Source organism: Eumetopias jubatus, unplaced genomic scaffold, assembly GCF_037043125.1.
Source record: "Eumetopias jubatus isolate StellerSeaLion01/CBP00866 unplaced genomic scaffold, mEumJub1_p1.0 scaffold_13, whole genome shotgun sequence".
Lineage (NCBI taxonomy): Eukaryota > Metazoa > Chordata > Mammalia > Carnivora > Otariidae > Eumetopias > Eumetopias jubatus.
The window spans coordinates 4,419,192-4,435,240 of NW_028274819.1; the positions used below are offsets into that span (position 1 = coordinate 4,419,192).

Here is a 16,049-nt window from a genome sequence, read left to right on the forward strand (position 1 = left end):
CTAACAAACACTGAAATTTGCATTTAATACCAGTATCGTATGTCTTCTTTTGATTTTTTTTTTTTCCCCAACCATTTAAAAAAGTAAAACCCATTCTTAACTTGTGGACCATACAAAAAAGGTGGTGGGCCAGATCCGGCCCGCGTGTTCTATGTGCCAATTCCTGATCTAAATAACAAACACTAGGGGAATAGTTTACTAAATTATGGAGAGCCCCACGATGCAATACTATGAGGCTATTTAAAATGAGAGTTGTGACAAATACAAAAAATATGGGAAATGTTTGTGACTCATTCAGTGAGAAATAGCAGAACACACAAGGGTCTGAACAGTTTGATGGCAACTATGCAAAATCATGCAAGCATATGGAGGGTAATCTGCAAAATATTAAAATAGCTGTGTTGAGTTAGCATATCATGAGGAGTTTTTATCATTATTTCTTCACATTTTTTTATTTCAAGAAGAACCAATATAGTAAGACCCAGCTCCTGTCACAAAATGAAATTTTGGAGGCTGGGGGAAGCAGTGTAGCCAGTGATTAAAATCCTAACTTCTGGCTATAAAGGGATTTGAACCCAGCTCTGGTCCTTAATCATCCTGGGGCCTTGACTTGGCTAAGCCTCCGCTCCCTCTTCGGGGACTGCTGCGCGCAGGATGTGGGCACATGCACCCAGCATCTGGTAGGTTCCCAATGTGGGGGCACTCCTGGTATTGCCCATGCAGAGAGGCTTCTCCCACGGGGAGCCCTCCTCTGCACCTCAACTGCAGTGCATGGCGTCCTCCTCAGTCACGGTCCCTCACAGGCACCTTCCAGACGATGGTTTCCTGTGTCTTAGTGGTCAGCAAGTGCTTGGCACGCACCTCCTCAGCTTGCCAACAGCCCAGCCCAGCCGGCACGGGCACTAGCCGCACTCAGAGGGAGGCAAACTCAGAGCCACAGAGCAGAGGCGGGGAGGCTAGACTGACCAGCGGCAGTCAGCAAGTCTTCTCATTGCCCTGTGCCTCGGTTTCCTCACCTGAAAAATGGAGCTAGTGAACACACCGCCCTCACAGAGGAGAGTAAGGGCCAAAGGACATGAGAGTTATAAAGAGCCTGGCTGATACGGCAGCCTGGAAGTCTTGTATGCTTTTCAAGAAGTCCAGAGGAGGGGCGCCTGGGTGGCGCAGTTGGTCAAGCACCCAACTCTTGGTTTCGGTTCAGGCCCTGATCTCAGGGCTGTGAGACTGAGCCGTTCACTGGGCTCCGTGCCCAGCACAGAGTCTGCTTAAGACTGTCTCTCCCTTTCCCTTTGCCCCTCCCCTCCTCTTTAAAATAAATAAACCGATCTAAAACAAAACAAAACAAAACAAAAAAGGAGTCCAGAGGACCCAGACTGACCACCTAAGAGAAGTGAAAACACATTCACATAAAATGTCCACAGTGGCACTGCTCCCAACAGCCAAAAAGTGGAAAAAATCCAAAGCCTACCAACTGAATGGGTAACAATGAATGGATAAATGAAATGTGATCTAGCCATACAAATGAAATCATATTCAGCCATAAAGAGGAACGAAGTCCTGACACGTGGATGAACCTTGAAAACATTCCGCTAAGTGAAAGCAGCCAGACACAAAAGGCCCACAGAGTGTAGGAGTCCATATACACGAAATGTCCAGAATAGGCAAATCCATATAGACGGAAAGCAGCTCTGTGGGGTCCAGGGGGAGACAGAGGGGTGACTGCTGACGGATACGGGGCTTCCTTCTAGGGTGGTGAGTGTTCTGGAGCAAGAGGTAATAGTTGTACACCACTATGAATGCCACCAAACTGCTCACCTTACAACGGGTAGTTTTATGTTACGTGAATTTTACCTCCGCAGAAAAAGCGGTGCCCAGAGAGCTGGCCTGGGGGTGGGAAGGCAGCTGCAAAGTGCTGTCGAGAGCAAGGCCAGCGTCCTAACCAGCGCCTCACACAAATATGTACACGGTTCTTCGATCCAATAAATATGCACCGGCACCCCCCCCCCCACCATGAGGCAGACCCTGGATCAGCGAGAAGAGCTCAGCACTGTCCAGCCGACTTGGCGACCCTGTCCCCAAAGAGGACAAAGAGCTCCCAGAAAGCTCCATTCCCACCGGGGTGCTGCGGCCTCCCCTGCGTCTGTCCCCGGCCCCATGCTGCCCACGGTGAGGCCCGGAGGGACTCCTGCAGAACAGACTGTTGGCAGATGCCATGCAGCCTGACATGACTGGAAAATCCAGAATTCCTCATACGCATACATTCCTGGGCGCGCAGAACTTCTGGGCAGCAAGTGGGAATTAAAAGTGAAAGAAATACATTATTATAAAGAACACTGGGGCTGCCCTTCCTGAGCCAATCGCCCATCGCCTGGGTCCGAAACGTGAAGATCTTCCCTGTCCTCCACGCCCACGGTGGGTCAGCCGGGGAGCTCTGACAACTGGAAGCTGCGAATGTTCGGCCCCACCGCCCGGCCCAGCGCCCCCGCAGACTCCTGCCGCCCTCCCGGCAGGCCTTCCTATGCGACTCCAGCCCACCTGCGGCACCTGCTCCTCATGGCCTCCCCGGAGCAATTTTTCTACAATGCAACGGGGGCCTGTCTCCTCCTTCCCGCCACCCCCCTTCACCTCCTCCCACCCGTGTGAGACCCAGAGCCACAGTCGCTGGATGGAGAAGGTGCGAGAGGACCCCAGACCCAGCAGGACTCCCACCTGCCCTTGCTTGTGACCCGCTCCACTGACTGGCCGCAAAACCAGCCAGAAGGAGTCATTCTGTTCCGATGACAAAACCAGTACTCACCATCTGCAAAAACTAGGGAGGCAGAGAAGTACAAACGAGATACTAAGAATCACACCAAATCCCAAAGGCGACAGACATTTACAATTTGGCCTTATTATGCCTCTTCATCTTTTTTGTGCATAGACAGGTGTTCCAACTAAGTCGGAGACACTGAACATACAGTTTTATATCCACTCTTATCATTAAACATTCACATTTGTGACTGTATGCTGTGATTATAAGACGATTCTACTGGTTGGCTTTACAAAGTATCTACAAAAAGAGGAATTCTTTAATGTCACAGAGGACCTTCTGGGTACAGATGGCGGACTGAACTCCCGTGTCGACTGAGGTTTGCCAGGGTCCGGGGAGGGGGGGATGGGAGATGGTGTGTCCCGCACAGTTTCTAGATGGTGGTGATGGCTGCATGACAGTGGGAATGCACTCAGTGCCACTGAGCTGTGCCTTCTAAAGTGGTTAAAATGGCAAATTTTATGTTATTTTACCACAATTAAAAAAAAAGAAGCAGCAGCAGCAATCAGATCCTCCAACCCCCTCTGCTCCTCAGGGAAGCCTCCTGCCCAGTCTCAGGGGAGACTGTGTGTGCAGGTCTCCCTGTGCAGCGGGGGTGCAGTGGGGCGCTGGGGATCCCACACAAACACAAGGGCACTCAGCAGAGGCACGAATAGCAGCTGCAGAGATACTGCCGCACCCCGACTCGGCCCCCAGAGCACCGCGGATCCGACAAGTGGGCAAATGTATGTTTACAACCTAATTAGAGGGGCGCCAGGGTGGCTCAGTCAGTTAAAGTGTCGCCTTCGGCTCAGGTCATGATCTCAGGGTCCTGGGATCAAGCCCATCAGCCTCCCTGCTCAATGGGGAATCTGCTTCTCCCTCTGCCCTCTGCCCTCTGCCCCTCCCTCCTCCTCCCTCCCCCCTACGCATGCTCTCTCTCTCTCTCAAATAAATAAATAAAATCTAAAAAAAATAAAATAAAATAAGAGGAGAGGAATCAGCACAACAGTTGCAGAAAATGTCCCTGGACAGAAGCACGAAGAGGCACCGCCCTAGCCGCGGAGGGATGGCCCCGAGTCGCGCACTTGGCAAGTGTTGCCTGGAAAGCTCCGTGAGGCGGTCCCAGGAAGAGCCGCAGGGGCACCGCGTGTGACCAGACCCCTGCATGGAGGTCTCACCCCACAGGGCTTCCTTGCACCACGTCTGTTCGCTCTGATCACTCCTGCACACCTTAGTCTAGTCCATTCATTTCACTTTTGGTTACAACCCTGGTCACCACCCATCATGCGGACCTCACGGACCGCCACCGGGAAAAGGACAACAGCACAAAGCTGGTGGCACAGGCAGACACGCACAGGCGGTTGTCATAGAGTTCTGTGTTCCAACCAGCTAACTCCAGAGACCCCACTTGTCTCCAGTATGACCCCTCTGACTGCCTGGTTGAGAATAAAGGCAGGAGGCTGGAAGACCAGGATTATCAGCTGGGATCTGGTCCGGAACAAGGGAAGCCACAGTGGGCGTCTCAAACCGCGGGATCTGATCTGGAGCACTGAGGTCGCAGAGAAAATAAGCACGGGAAGCAGTCACCACGCACGAGGAGGACAGGCGGGGACAGAGAGGGTGTCCAGAACTCAGGAGCTCACGGGACGGGCCCCACAGAACTCCAGGCGGGGGGAGGGACCAGGTGGCCTCTGAGGCTGGGCAAGAGGCTGGTTTGGGAAGCTGCCACTGTGGGGGGGGGGGAAACCAGGAGGGACAGGCAAGTACAGGACCCCGGTCCCTCCTCCCAACTCCCTGTCCCCCTCTGGAGCGTCCGCCCAGAGTCAGAGAGCAGAGGAGAAAATGTGGATCTGGAGCAGAAGCGTGTGGTGGTAACACCAGCAGCCCTGGGGTGACGAGCACGCAAACCACAAACCGGGTGGCTAAAAACAACAGAAAATTATTCACTCGTGGTTTCCGGAAATCCAAAATCAAGATGTGGGCGCGCTCCTTCCAAAGGCTCTGTGGTGGGGGGGGCGGGGTCCTTCCTGCCTTTTCCAGCTTCTGGGGGCCCAGGCGCTCCCTGGCCTCTGCCTTTGACTTCACACGGTCATCTCCTCCTCTCGTGTGTTTGTTCTCTGGGTGTCTCTTAGAAGGACACCTGTCACTGGATTTAGGGCCCACCAGCCCCCAGGATGATCTCATTCTTAAGATCCTTAACTACCTCTGCAGACCCTCTATCCAAGTAAGTTCACACGCACAGGTTCTGGGTATTAGGACATGGACATATCTTTTGGGGGTCACCATTCAGTCTGCTACTGAGGGGCAGATTCGGACACGGTGAGTTTGAGATGCCTCTTAAATATATCTAAGTGGAGATGTGAGTAGGCGATCACTCGGAGTTGGGGGAAGATGGCAAAGCAGATCATCAGTGGGGAGCCCTCAGTGAGGACCGGGCATTTATAGCCCCGAGGCCGCACGGAGGGGCTCAGGCCCGGTTTGCGGGATACGAGCCTGGGACCAGACTCCGGGGCGCGGGGTTTACTGGGAGAGGCCACTGCGGAGGACAGGGAAGGGAGCAGGGTGGGCTCAGGGCAAGTTAGGCGAAGACACGGTCTTGGCTGGAGACCACTGTCGTTGGCCTGACCCCGCGGCGGCTCTGCTTGTCCCACCTGAGGCAAAGGGCTGGACTCTGAAATCTGCCCTGTCCAAATTCCTGAGCCCCAGAACCCACGAGCATGGTAAATGGTTGTTCATACCACAGTTTCGGGTAAGTGTACCATGCAGCCATGGTAACGGGAACAGCCTTTTCTCCTCTGATGAGTCAGGAAGTCCTGCCCCGGCTTCTAATTCCAAAGTGGTTGGAACCTGGCTCCGATCCCGCTTGAGAATCAGCCCTGTCCGTCCCTGTCACCCACAGGAAAGCACCCTGCAGGCCCACGGTGTCCACACCTCTGACTGCCCTGTTGGGTTTTCTGGAAAACAGGGATGTTTATCTTTGGCGTGTGGCTCCATGTTTTTAAAACTTTTTCCATTTTGTGAATCACCGCTGAGTGTCAGGTCAGATGGGGGCAGGGGGAGGGGCAGTGCCTCTCAGCATAAACTTGCCCTGTCACCTTGACCTCCTACAAAACGGCTGCCCTCCATGCTGGGGGCTGGGGGCTAGGGAGCACACCCCCCCCCCCAACCCGGCCGTGGGACCTGAGCGTCCTGCTGCCTAACCGTTCAGGAATGAAGACCACGAGAGCACGACTGTTGTTCTCAAGCAGGCCGTGGCGATTCTTGTCTGGCCCAGAAGACAGCGGCATGTCGGCTCAGGGGAAGGGGGAGGCAGGGTCATTCCCGGCTCCCAGGGCCCTCCCCACTCAACGACGCACTGGCCACCCGCACGAATGTGTTTTCCCGTACATTCAGAGAGAGAGCCAGCGCACTGGAGGGGGGTTGCTAGGGCTCGGCCCCATAGAGCTCATGGGGAGGGCACGGAGGTGGACAGGGAGGAGCAAGCCAGGAGCTCTGTCCTCTTGACTCGAGGAACGAGTGTAAGAGACATCAGGACGCTCCTTCATTCGCTACAGAGGACGGAGCAGAAATTCCCTGCACAGGGTAGGCTGTGTGATCTCGCCCCGGTACCCCCACCCCTGCCCACAGCCAGGACCACCAGCAGCCCCCGCAGCATCGCTGCGCAAGCTGGACACTAGCATCCCTTCCTCTGAGTGGCCACAGCCTGAAGGCATGACTCCACGGAGAACTGCAGTCCCAGCTCGCCCCCAAAGCCCACCCCGCACGGCCTGATGCGGGGGTCTGCTTCGGTCCACCCCCCGAGGGCCACGCTGACGCTGAAGGTGCGCGCGCAGAGTGAGACTGACACAAGCGCGTTACCGCCCAGGATGGCCTGGGCGCTCTGTGCTCAGTGGAGAACAAGGGACACGAGAAACCCTTCAGGGGGTCTGTTTCTCCAAGTCCTGAAATCCCTGTCTCATTTCACGAAAAAAAACCCAAGCATGGCTGCCCCACAGAAGGAGAGTCACTTCTGATTTGGAGCAGATCCCGAAAACGATGGTTTCCAAATGCTCCCGACCATATATACCCCTATCAACAACATACACATAAATTAAACACCATGACCAAGTGGGATTTTTCCAGGAGTACCAGGTTGGTTTAACATTCAGAAATCAACTAATGAGAGCCACCTGGGTGGCTCAGTCGGTTAAGCATCTGACTTCAGCTCAGTCATGATCTCAGGATCGTGGGATCGAGTCCCGCGTCGGGCTCCCTGCTCAGTGGGGAGCCTGTTCCCCCTCTCCCTGTGCCCCCCACTCGTGCTGTCTCAAAAAAATTAATAAAAAAAAAAACAAGTAAATAACTCAATGCACAAATAAACTCAGCAAACACAGGAGGGAAGGGAACGTGCCGGCCTGATCACTGCAGCCGGGTACGAGGGAGCCGGGCAGGGCGGTGGCCGGCAGAGCCCTCTGCGTCCCCCGATGCTCACTGAGCTGCACGCCTGCAGCGGTGGACTTTATAACCTGGCGATCACACCTCAGGAAAGCTGCACGACGCAGCCATGCACCGGCCGTCGAGGGCAAGGCAGAGAGCCGAGCGGCCAGGCAGCCAGACACAGAAGGGAGCAAAACAACCCTCACACTGGACACCAAGTCCCGGCATAATGACACATCTGCCTGCCCAGATGAGAGGTCTGCTTACTCGTTCCCCTTTTCCTCCAAGCAAAGAAGTTTCCAGACCAAATAAGGCTGCAGCTTTTGCAATGCTCCTGGCACACACCACAGTTCCTTTTAAGTGCCAGGTTATAACTCGGGCCTAAAACGTCCCAAAGCAGCATGGTGCCCGTCAGCCCACTGGTCCCTCTGGGTAACGATCCAAACCACCCGCGTAAACAGAGCAGGGCTGGTCTGGCGGCTGTCCTTGGCCCACCGGCAGGGGGTGAGGGTGAGCCCTGTTAACCCCCAAGGAAGCCTGGCGTTCCCACGCGAAGCTGTACCAGCAACTCCGGCCGGCAGCTGACCGGCTTCTGGGGCCCCAGGCGCCCTCCCCTCGGACTGGAGCAGGAAAGGCTGTGTGTCAAACCCACACAAAGCGCCCCTCCTAACGTCTGCAGTTTCATGGACATTCCCTGAGCACGGAAGCGCCAGGCACGGTTTCGGGGGCCCTATGACCCTAACCTGCACAGCAACGCTGGGAGACAGGTCCTGTTATTTACCCACTTTACAGATGGGGAAATGGAGGCACGAGCCACGCAGCCCATAAGGGCTGAACCTTGAATGAAGCCCCAGGGCTGACACGGCCCAAGCTGGGGCTCTCTCCTGTACTATGTTTTCCCCTCACCCCAAAAGAAGAAAAGACAGGGCTCCCCGCTCAGTGCCCACCCGGAAGGGAATCCTCAGCCCCGGGCAGCTCCCCCAGGAAAGGCTGCGGCCTGCAGGCTGCCAGCAAGACCACCCTCACTGCCTGGGAAGATGTTTGGCTTGGCACATTTTTTTCCCCTTTTTTTGGGCTACCCTGTCCAGGCCAAATGTAGGACATTTTTCAAGCAACCAGTTACAAACACTGTCCTAACAAGGTCTCTCTGGGACGAGAAACGGAAACTTTTTGTGTTGCAACCATCAACTTTGACGCATTTTAACGATGCGTCAAAACCAGCCTGCATGGAGGTCGGCGGGGGAGGGGGAAGGCTCCGTGCAGGGGCAGGTGGGCGCGGCGGCCAGCGCAAAGCCCGTGCCGGGCCCTGCCGCAGAGCCTACTAACCCAGACCCAGGGCTTAGAATACACGCAATGCTGCCCATGGATCATCCTGTGGAGCTGTCTGCACAGCTGGGGAGGTGCAGACTGTTCTCAACCCCGTCACCAAGGAGCAGACGAGCTCAGGGAGGCGGGCACTGGCTGAAGCCCCGTTCCATGGAGAGAGCATGCCCACGCAGGGCCTTGGGATTCCGGAGGCCTCCCGCCACCCCAGCCATTTCTGCGTTGCCTTCCTTCCCCTACTTCAAGCTCTTCCTGGCAACATGGCCCATGGGAAGAGCACGTGGACGAAGGTACAAGACATGCTCCTCTAATGAGCAGAGGGGTCCTGATTCGATACTGCCCCCATGCTGGGACTGGGTATGCCCACTGGACCAGTAAAGATCATTCTAGCTGCAAGTGACAGAAACCCAAGGCAGACTTTCTTCAGCTAAAGAAAAGGACACTACTTCAGGACACTGGGAAGAAGAGTGTAGGGGTCAAGTGTGGCTGGATCCAGGTGCTCAAACAATGTGATTGTTATTTCCCTACCCCTAGTTTTGGCTGTTTCTGTGTTGGCCTCCTTCCCTCCTACAGACAGGCTTCTTCTCCGCCAGCCACTCTCAGGAAAAAAAGCCAACATCTTTATATCAGCATCTGTGTGTGGACCCCAGGCTAGAACCTTGATGGGCCCCGTTTGGACTCTGGCCCATCCCTGAACCAGGCCTCGCTGTGGCCAGAGGCTCAGAGCTTATTACCACAAAGACAAGGAGAAAAAGCAAGCAACCTCGGCACGCAAAACGGCTGCCACTGTGTCCCTCAACAATGGTGAATCACTGCTTTGTGTGCACAGATCTCGCTACCTTGCGATCTTGTTTACCACCAGCCACAGGCTGCTGGGGGCAGTGAGAACTGCAGCTAGCCATCCGGGACGCCGCATGGCTCCTGCAGGCAGCAGCACCCCCTGTGCCAACACGAACCAGTGGACTGCGTGTGGCCCTCAAACACACACTGCCGTGGGGTCCCCACCGCTTCTGCGGCAGGCAGAGGGGAAGCAGACCGCCCCCCCCCGGAGCAGGGAACCCAATGCGGGGCTCAATCCCAGGACTCCGGGATCATGACTTGAGCCGAAGGCAGACACCCAACTGACTGAGCCACCCAGGCGCCCCCAGGACAACACAGACATCTTGAATGCCTGGTCAGGGAAGCTGCGGTCACAGACACACAAATGGCGTTTAGGGTCAGCAGGTGCAAGGTCTGTGTGAGGGGGTCTGGGGGGGGGGGGCAGAGGACATTACAAGTCGGCCGAGAGCAGGTAGTCAGACCCGGGGCCGTGGACGTGAGCGGGAGGCAGCCCCCAGGGAGGCGCCGTCTGTACCGCCTGCCTCTTTCTTCCTGGGGCAGCAGCCTCTCTCCCACCACCTCTCCACAGAGGCTGGCTGGTTTGTACCAGCTTACAACCCCAGCCTTCCCGATTTCAAACTTTGGTTCTAACTGTTAGAATAGCCAAGGATTCTTCCTCCCCTCTGGCACCTGTGAACGGGGACAAGGCCCCCACAGGGGCGCTGCATGCCCACCTTCTTGCTCCAAGTACTGCCAGCACCTTCCGGATGCCCAGGGCTCGGAGCAAACGTGGGCTCACCCTGAGCCCCGGGCTACTCCAGGAAAGGGACAGGGAGCAGAAAGGGGGAAGCGCATTCACCGTAGACACATAACCACACTACGGGTGGTGTGCAGAGATCTTTATTTTACTCTTAAATAATTTATAGCCCACTTAAACAAACAAAACTCTGAGACTAAAATGTGACATCCGCCTGAGGTTCTCCCCACTACAGCAGCCGGCAGAGACCGATGGGGAACACCTGTCGGAGGGCTCGGCTTCGTGTCGGCCGCGCTGCTGCCCTGGGACAGCTCTTTCCTGCGACCGCCACACACGAAGGGCTCGCTCAGGCTACACGCCTCGGGGACAGCTCCAGACCGAGCCGGGGCAGCCTGAGCCGTGTCCGCCGCCCTGCATGACCAGGACGGGTCACTGCAGTCGGCAGGGTAAAGGGCACAGACGGAAACCGGCCTCAGTGAAGTCGCTGCATGGGGACACACGGGAGAAGGCACCCGGCGTCTCAGACGCGTGATCTGACTTTTCAGGTGCTCTCCCTCCTTCTGGTGGCCTGAAAGCTGGCCGGCCCCCAACAGTGGGAATTTCCTTGTACGAAGCTTGAGGGGGCACTGGGCTGGGACAGCAACACCCCACAAGATTCAGATGGTGGGATTTTGGTTGTGACTGGGAAGGAAGAAGAGACCAGGAAATGGTCCAGGGCAGAAGAGGGACGGGACCTGCCCGAACCGACCCACACCAAGCCCAGAGAGAGGGCCACGGGGCAATGACCACATGCCCCAGGCACCCTCCTCCAAGAGCTGGTTAGAAGAGCTCATCTCCAGGGTCCAAAACCACACCCTTCCTCCCACAGACACCGTGCCCCACCCGGCTCTGGTACAGGCAGGTGGGCCAGGCTGCACACCGACACGGGGAGCAGCTACAAGAAAGCAGAAAGCAGCCCTGCTCGCCCTCACAGGTTTTTTTCAAAAACAGAAGCTCTGAAGCTGCATGTGAAGAGCTCGTCCATCACTTCTTCTCCTTCCGTTTACTCTTCCTCTGGCTGGTCAGCTCATCCAGCTTCTTATCCAGCCTCCTCTGGAGCTGGGCCCTCTTGGCTGGGTCCAGGGCCCTGTCCTTGGTCCCACTGCCGGCGTAGAGGACTCCTTCCCGGCTGATTCTCTGCCGGGCGTGGGCACGAGCCCTCTCCCCACAGCCATGGATCTGGGGGGGACACAGCAGCCAGTGGTGAGCCAAACGGGGACAAAGGCCCTGCAGTGCTGCCCATTGCAGAGCTTGGGGACCATGAAGCCCCAGCACGAGGTCTTGGAGGGGCTCCCTACTCCTGCAGCCGGACCCGGTCCTCACCAGCAGGCTGCTGGGGTGGGGGGCACGAGGGAGCAACAACACCCCTGCCCTCAGCTCAGCCCCAACCGTCCTCTGTGCACATGGTGGCGCAGGGCCGGATCCCCACACCCTCCCTGATGGGGGGTGACGCACACACACACACACACGGCCGCCGGCAGTGGTGTCTGAACAGAACATCAACACACTGGCAACGTGCCCCAGCAGCCACGCTGCCCTTCGTTGAGCACACAGTCCAAGTACAACCACTGTCCCCTCTGGGCCAAAAGCTGCGCTCTTTAATCTGCCCCCAATGCTAGGCCTGTGGTGGGCGCTCCGAAAGGAGCCCGACCCGATGAAGTGCCCCCATGTTTCCAGAAAACTCTCAGGTAACTCCTTCTGTTTTTGAAAGGACAGGAAGAAAGACAGAAGGAAACCCTCCGAGCCTGCCCAGTGCCAGGCACTACAGCCAGTGCGTGTCCCGGGTTCTTTCTAGAAAGCCCATGCTAACCCGCCGCAGAGACCAAGAGTGTTCCCTTGGGAACTGCCAGGTGGGACCCAGTTTGGACCTCACTCATCGGCGCGCCCAGCCCTGTGCGTGGCTCACCGAGACCCCCACGGCCTGCCACCCTCGCCGTGCTTGTCCCCCCCCACCCATGGGGTGTCCTCACCCTTGCCCCTTCTGGGCGGCCCCAGGCCCACAGGGTGCCTGGCACAGCTCTCCCAGAGACAGCCGGGTGGTGCCAACCTCTCCACGTGGCCCAGGATCCCACCCCCAGGTCAGGGGGCGAGGGCGAAAGCACACTGCTCACTGCACGTGTGGGGAGAGTGGCTCGGGCTGAGGCAGAATTCATTTGCCCGTGTCACAAGGAGGGCAGGTGACAGAGCTGGTGCTTGCGGCCCAGTCCCCGCCGCCCAGCCCTGTGCCCTTTCTGCAGAGCCTCATCCCACAGAACATCTCAGAGCAGAGGGACCTGTGGCCCTGCCCGCACCCAGCACATCTTGTCCGACGGGACACGGTGCTGGTGCTCCCCACGACACTTCCGGCCACATGGGGCACATGTGCTCTCAGGGGCCGGGAGCTGCTCCTGCAGCGGGAGCTGCCCAGGGTCTGGCACCTCCCACCGCCCCGCACCAGGGACCCACACAGCCTGTGCCAGTAACGCAAGCTGCTCACCCAAACCTCGCACCTGACGATTTCTAAACGTTCTAGATGAACAGCTTTCCAAAACACCACACACTTTGTCAACAGGCACGAATACAAACTGTGCATGCACGGGTGCGTGTCAGGAGGGGAAAGCGTGTGCGTGCGTGCAAGTGAAGGGGGAGGAGGGGCGGGGGAGGGAGAGGAGCCCCTGCCCGGGAGGAGGCCCTCTCTAGGTTAAGAGGTGGCAAAGCTCCCTGTTGGCAAGCAGCTACACCCCCTGACCCAGAGCGGGATACCACCAGGACCCCCATGCAGCTCGTCCAGGATGGTGACACCCCAGGCACCACATGCCCTCCCCCACACCTGCCCCACCCACCCGCCTCCGAGAGCCCCACTGCCACGTCCCATCGGCCCAAACCAGAAACCCAAGGGCCCCTCTGGGCCCTCCTTCCCCTTTCCATCATGACCCACAACCTGTCCAGGGCCCAAGCCCACTGCTCCACGCTCTCCACGACCCACCCCAGGACCTCCCAGCCTCACCCTGAGCCTTCCCTGTGCTGCAGGCAGGGCTCCAGCAACATGGTGGTGCTGAACCCTCAGGGCTCCCACAGCCTCCAGAACCGGGGCTCAACTGCTCAGGGCACAGACTTCTCAGCCTCCACTTCATCACCCTGCCTCCTGCTCTGCTCCCAGCTGCACAAAGGCCCTCCCTCACTGGGGCCTTCACACATGCCCTCCCCAGCCCAGCCCCCACCCCTGCCACCAGCTTGACACTGGGTCCTCCCTCACCATGGTCAGCACGTGGCACCAGACGTGGTCTCACACCCAGGTCCCACAGGTCCTCGCCCCCCCCCAGGGCAGAGATGAAGCCTGCTCTGGCCCCCAGCTCCCCATGCCTGGCAAAGGAGATTCCCATCCAAATGGGCTCAAGAAATGAACAAAAATGGGCAGGCAGCCCATTTCAGACCTCAGGCCAGAGGCCCCACCTCCCACCTCCCCTAGGCTAATCATTGACGGACCCCAACGACCCTCTCTGCCCAGAATTCCCACAAAATTGGTTGCAACTTGGCAAGTATAACGTTTTACTTCCTCACACCCTGATGCATTCAAAACAAAGCATGGGTCTACGTCCGTCCATCGGAAATGCCCAGTGCTCGCGGCCAGGCACCGCTGGTGTGAGCACATCTGCCCAGAGCCCTGCAGACACCGCCCCCCCCCATCTGAACCCCGGGAGGGGCCGCCGTACCTCGGGCAGGTGGTGGCTGAGGCAGTAGCGGCGGCCGCAGTGCAGACAGAGCTGGCCCACGGTCACGACGCTGGCCGTGCACTTAGCGAGGCTGCACGCGTTATCAGCCTTGATGGCGGCCGCGACCAGGGCCTCGAAGTCCTCCTCACCGGGCAAATCTACAGCCGTGTGTCCTAGCGGAAGAAAGGGGCCACTCAAACAGGGAAGAACACAGACGTCAGACTCACGGCTGCCCCACCGAGCTGCCGCACCCAGCTTCCTGATTTCAGTTCACAGTGAACAGGCAAATGACCCTCAGTCATGCTCGGTGTCTGTGCAGCCTAGAGCGGCCCTCCTTCAGCGAGCTAATAACCAGTCCCTGCCGGGAGGTGTGGACCGCGTGCGGACTTCCTAGAAAGGGCTGGCGGTGCGTGGAAAGTGCCCCTGAAAAGTCCATCCTCTTTCATCAACAAAACATCTAAACTCCTTACGATGTTAACCGTACCAGGGAAACGACAGCGTATTCAGATGAACCACAGTGTATTCGCAGATCACAATGTTAGGGGACCTCAGCGCTCCTGACCGGGTATGTAGAAATCTTTTGAAGTTATCAGAAAATGCTTACAAGCGGAAGAAAAACACGAGATCACGTAGAAGTGCAGTTCTGTGAAACACACACCCGTAGCCCAAACACCTGTGCGTGGACACGCGGGAACACGGGGAAGGCATCTGCTAGGTGGCTGTCACCAATGACCTGGGGCACGGGCACAGACAAGACGTGCCGGCGGCATGCCACAGTGCCAGGCACCCGGGTCAGGACGGTTGGCCGTGGAGGGGACCCAGGGGAAACCGTGAGCTCAGCCCCACTGGCCTGCCGGCGCTTCCGTCCGCCACGGCCACGGCCACGTCAGTCCCTCCAGGCGGGTGCAACTCTGCCACGGTCCCCTGCAAATGGGGAGGTGCCCCTAGCCCACCTCCCCAGACGGGCTGAGAGATGCCAGGCTCTACTGCACTCACACGGGCACCCGAGGCAGGGGAGGGACAGACATGCTGAGGCCCAGGAGCAGTAGCAGGAGGCTTGGACAAGGCCTGCCAAGGTGCTCGCCGCTCGCCGGCATCTTCAGGAAACAGGGCGCAGGGACCAGGCACGCAGTGTTCAGGCCCCAACCCAGAAATGAGGCCTCACAGAGCCCTGACCACTTACCCCACAAGACCTGTCATTCCCCCAGCCTTCCTGCACGGCAGGCAGCCCCTGATGCATTCAGTGGCACCCTTCCCTAAGGGGTCCCCAGCCATGGCCCCGGGGCCTGCTCAGACTGGCCTCTGCTTCTCAGGTGCAGGGACCTCAGCAGAGTCTGGGGACCAACTGGACAGACCACGTTTGGAGCCTGAGGGTGAATTCTGAAGGTAGCTGCTTGAATGAACGCTTCAAAACTGAGTGGTGCTACCATCGCCTAAACAGGGCAAAGTCTCCCCAGGACGCTCTGTCCTCAAGTGAGCACACCACACACCCCTAGAAGGCAGGCCAGGTCCTCCCATCAGTGTCCCAGCACCTGCCCTTCACGGTACTAACCACCCCTTGCTGTGGTTTAGAAAGGCACGTGACATTTCCTCCCTCTGCCACAACATCGCCCTGGAGAGCAGGGGTGACCTTACTTCCCAGCACAGAGCTGGGCACGTAGGAGCTACGCACTGAATCCCACATAACGAATCAGCTACAGCCTCAGGCCCTGCAGCTGCTTTCTAAGACCAGGAGTCATGCCCGTGCAGCTTTGCTCACGGGAACTCAATGAAAGAAAGAGAATGTGCATGGCTGGGTGGTCCTGCTCGGAGAGCAACAACAGCTGAAGAGATGACCCAGAGACCTCCAGAAAATCCAGGTCTTCAAGCTCAGTGCCCATGGATGCTCAATCACAGTGCAGGACGGGGGGCAGAGCAGAGAGCCCCATGGAGCACGCCAGTGCGCAGCCACCGCCGCGCAGGATGGGAGCCGGGACGCGGGCCAGCGGGCCTATAAGCCCGCTCGGGTCCCAGCGGAACAAGGATGAAGCCCAGCACGGAGGTCTGTGATTGCCCGAGGGCTCCTGTCCACTGCCCTCGTCTCCTCGTCTCCTCTTCCAGGCTCTTCCCCTGCACTAAGTGCACCCCAAGGGCCTCCTACCTGCCAGGCCCTGCCTGAGGACCTGGGGACGCCAAGGTCACTGTAACCAATCACTGCCCTCAAGGAGCTCAC

The 16,049-nt window shown here is 57.8% G+C and overlaps 1 protein-coding gene across 2 annotated transcripts in view; it reads right to left on the reverse strand.

Annotated features, from left to right (window-relative positions):
• IGHMBP2 (immunoglobulin mu DNA binding protein 2) overlaps nt 1-16,049 on the reverse strand; it is a 55,832-nt gene that overhangs the window by 18,371 nt on the left and 21,412 nt on the right. Inside the window, exons 14-15 of one of the 2 annotated variants that reach the window (XM_028118015.1) lie at nt 13,838-14,010; nt 10,234-11,324 (exon numbers count right to left, since the gene is read on the reverse strand). In XM_028118015.1, the coding sequence (XP_027973816.1) occupies nt 11,130-11,324; nt 13,838-14,010 (368 nt within the window). In that variant the 3' untranslated portion in view covers nt 10,234-11,129. Of the gene's footprint in view, nt 1-10,233; nt 11,325-13,837; nt 14,011-16,049 lie in introns of those variants that run through there. The other variant, XM_028118016.2, reaches the window with a different exon arrangement.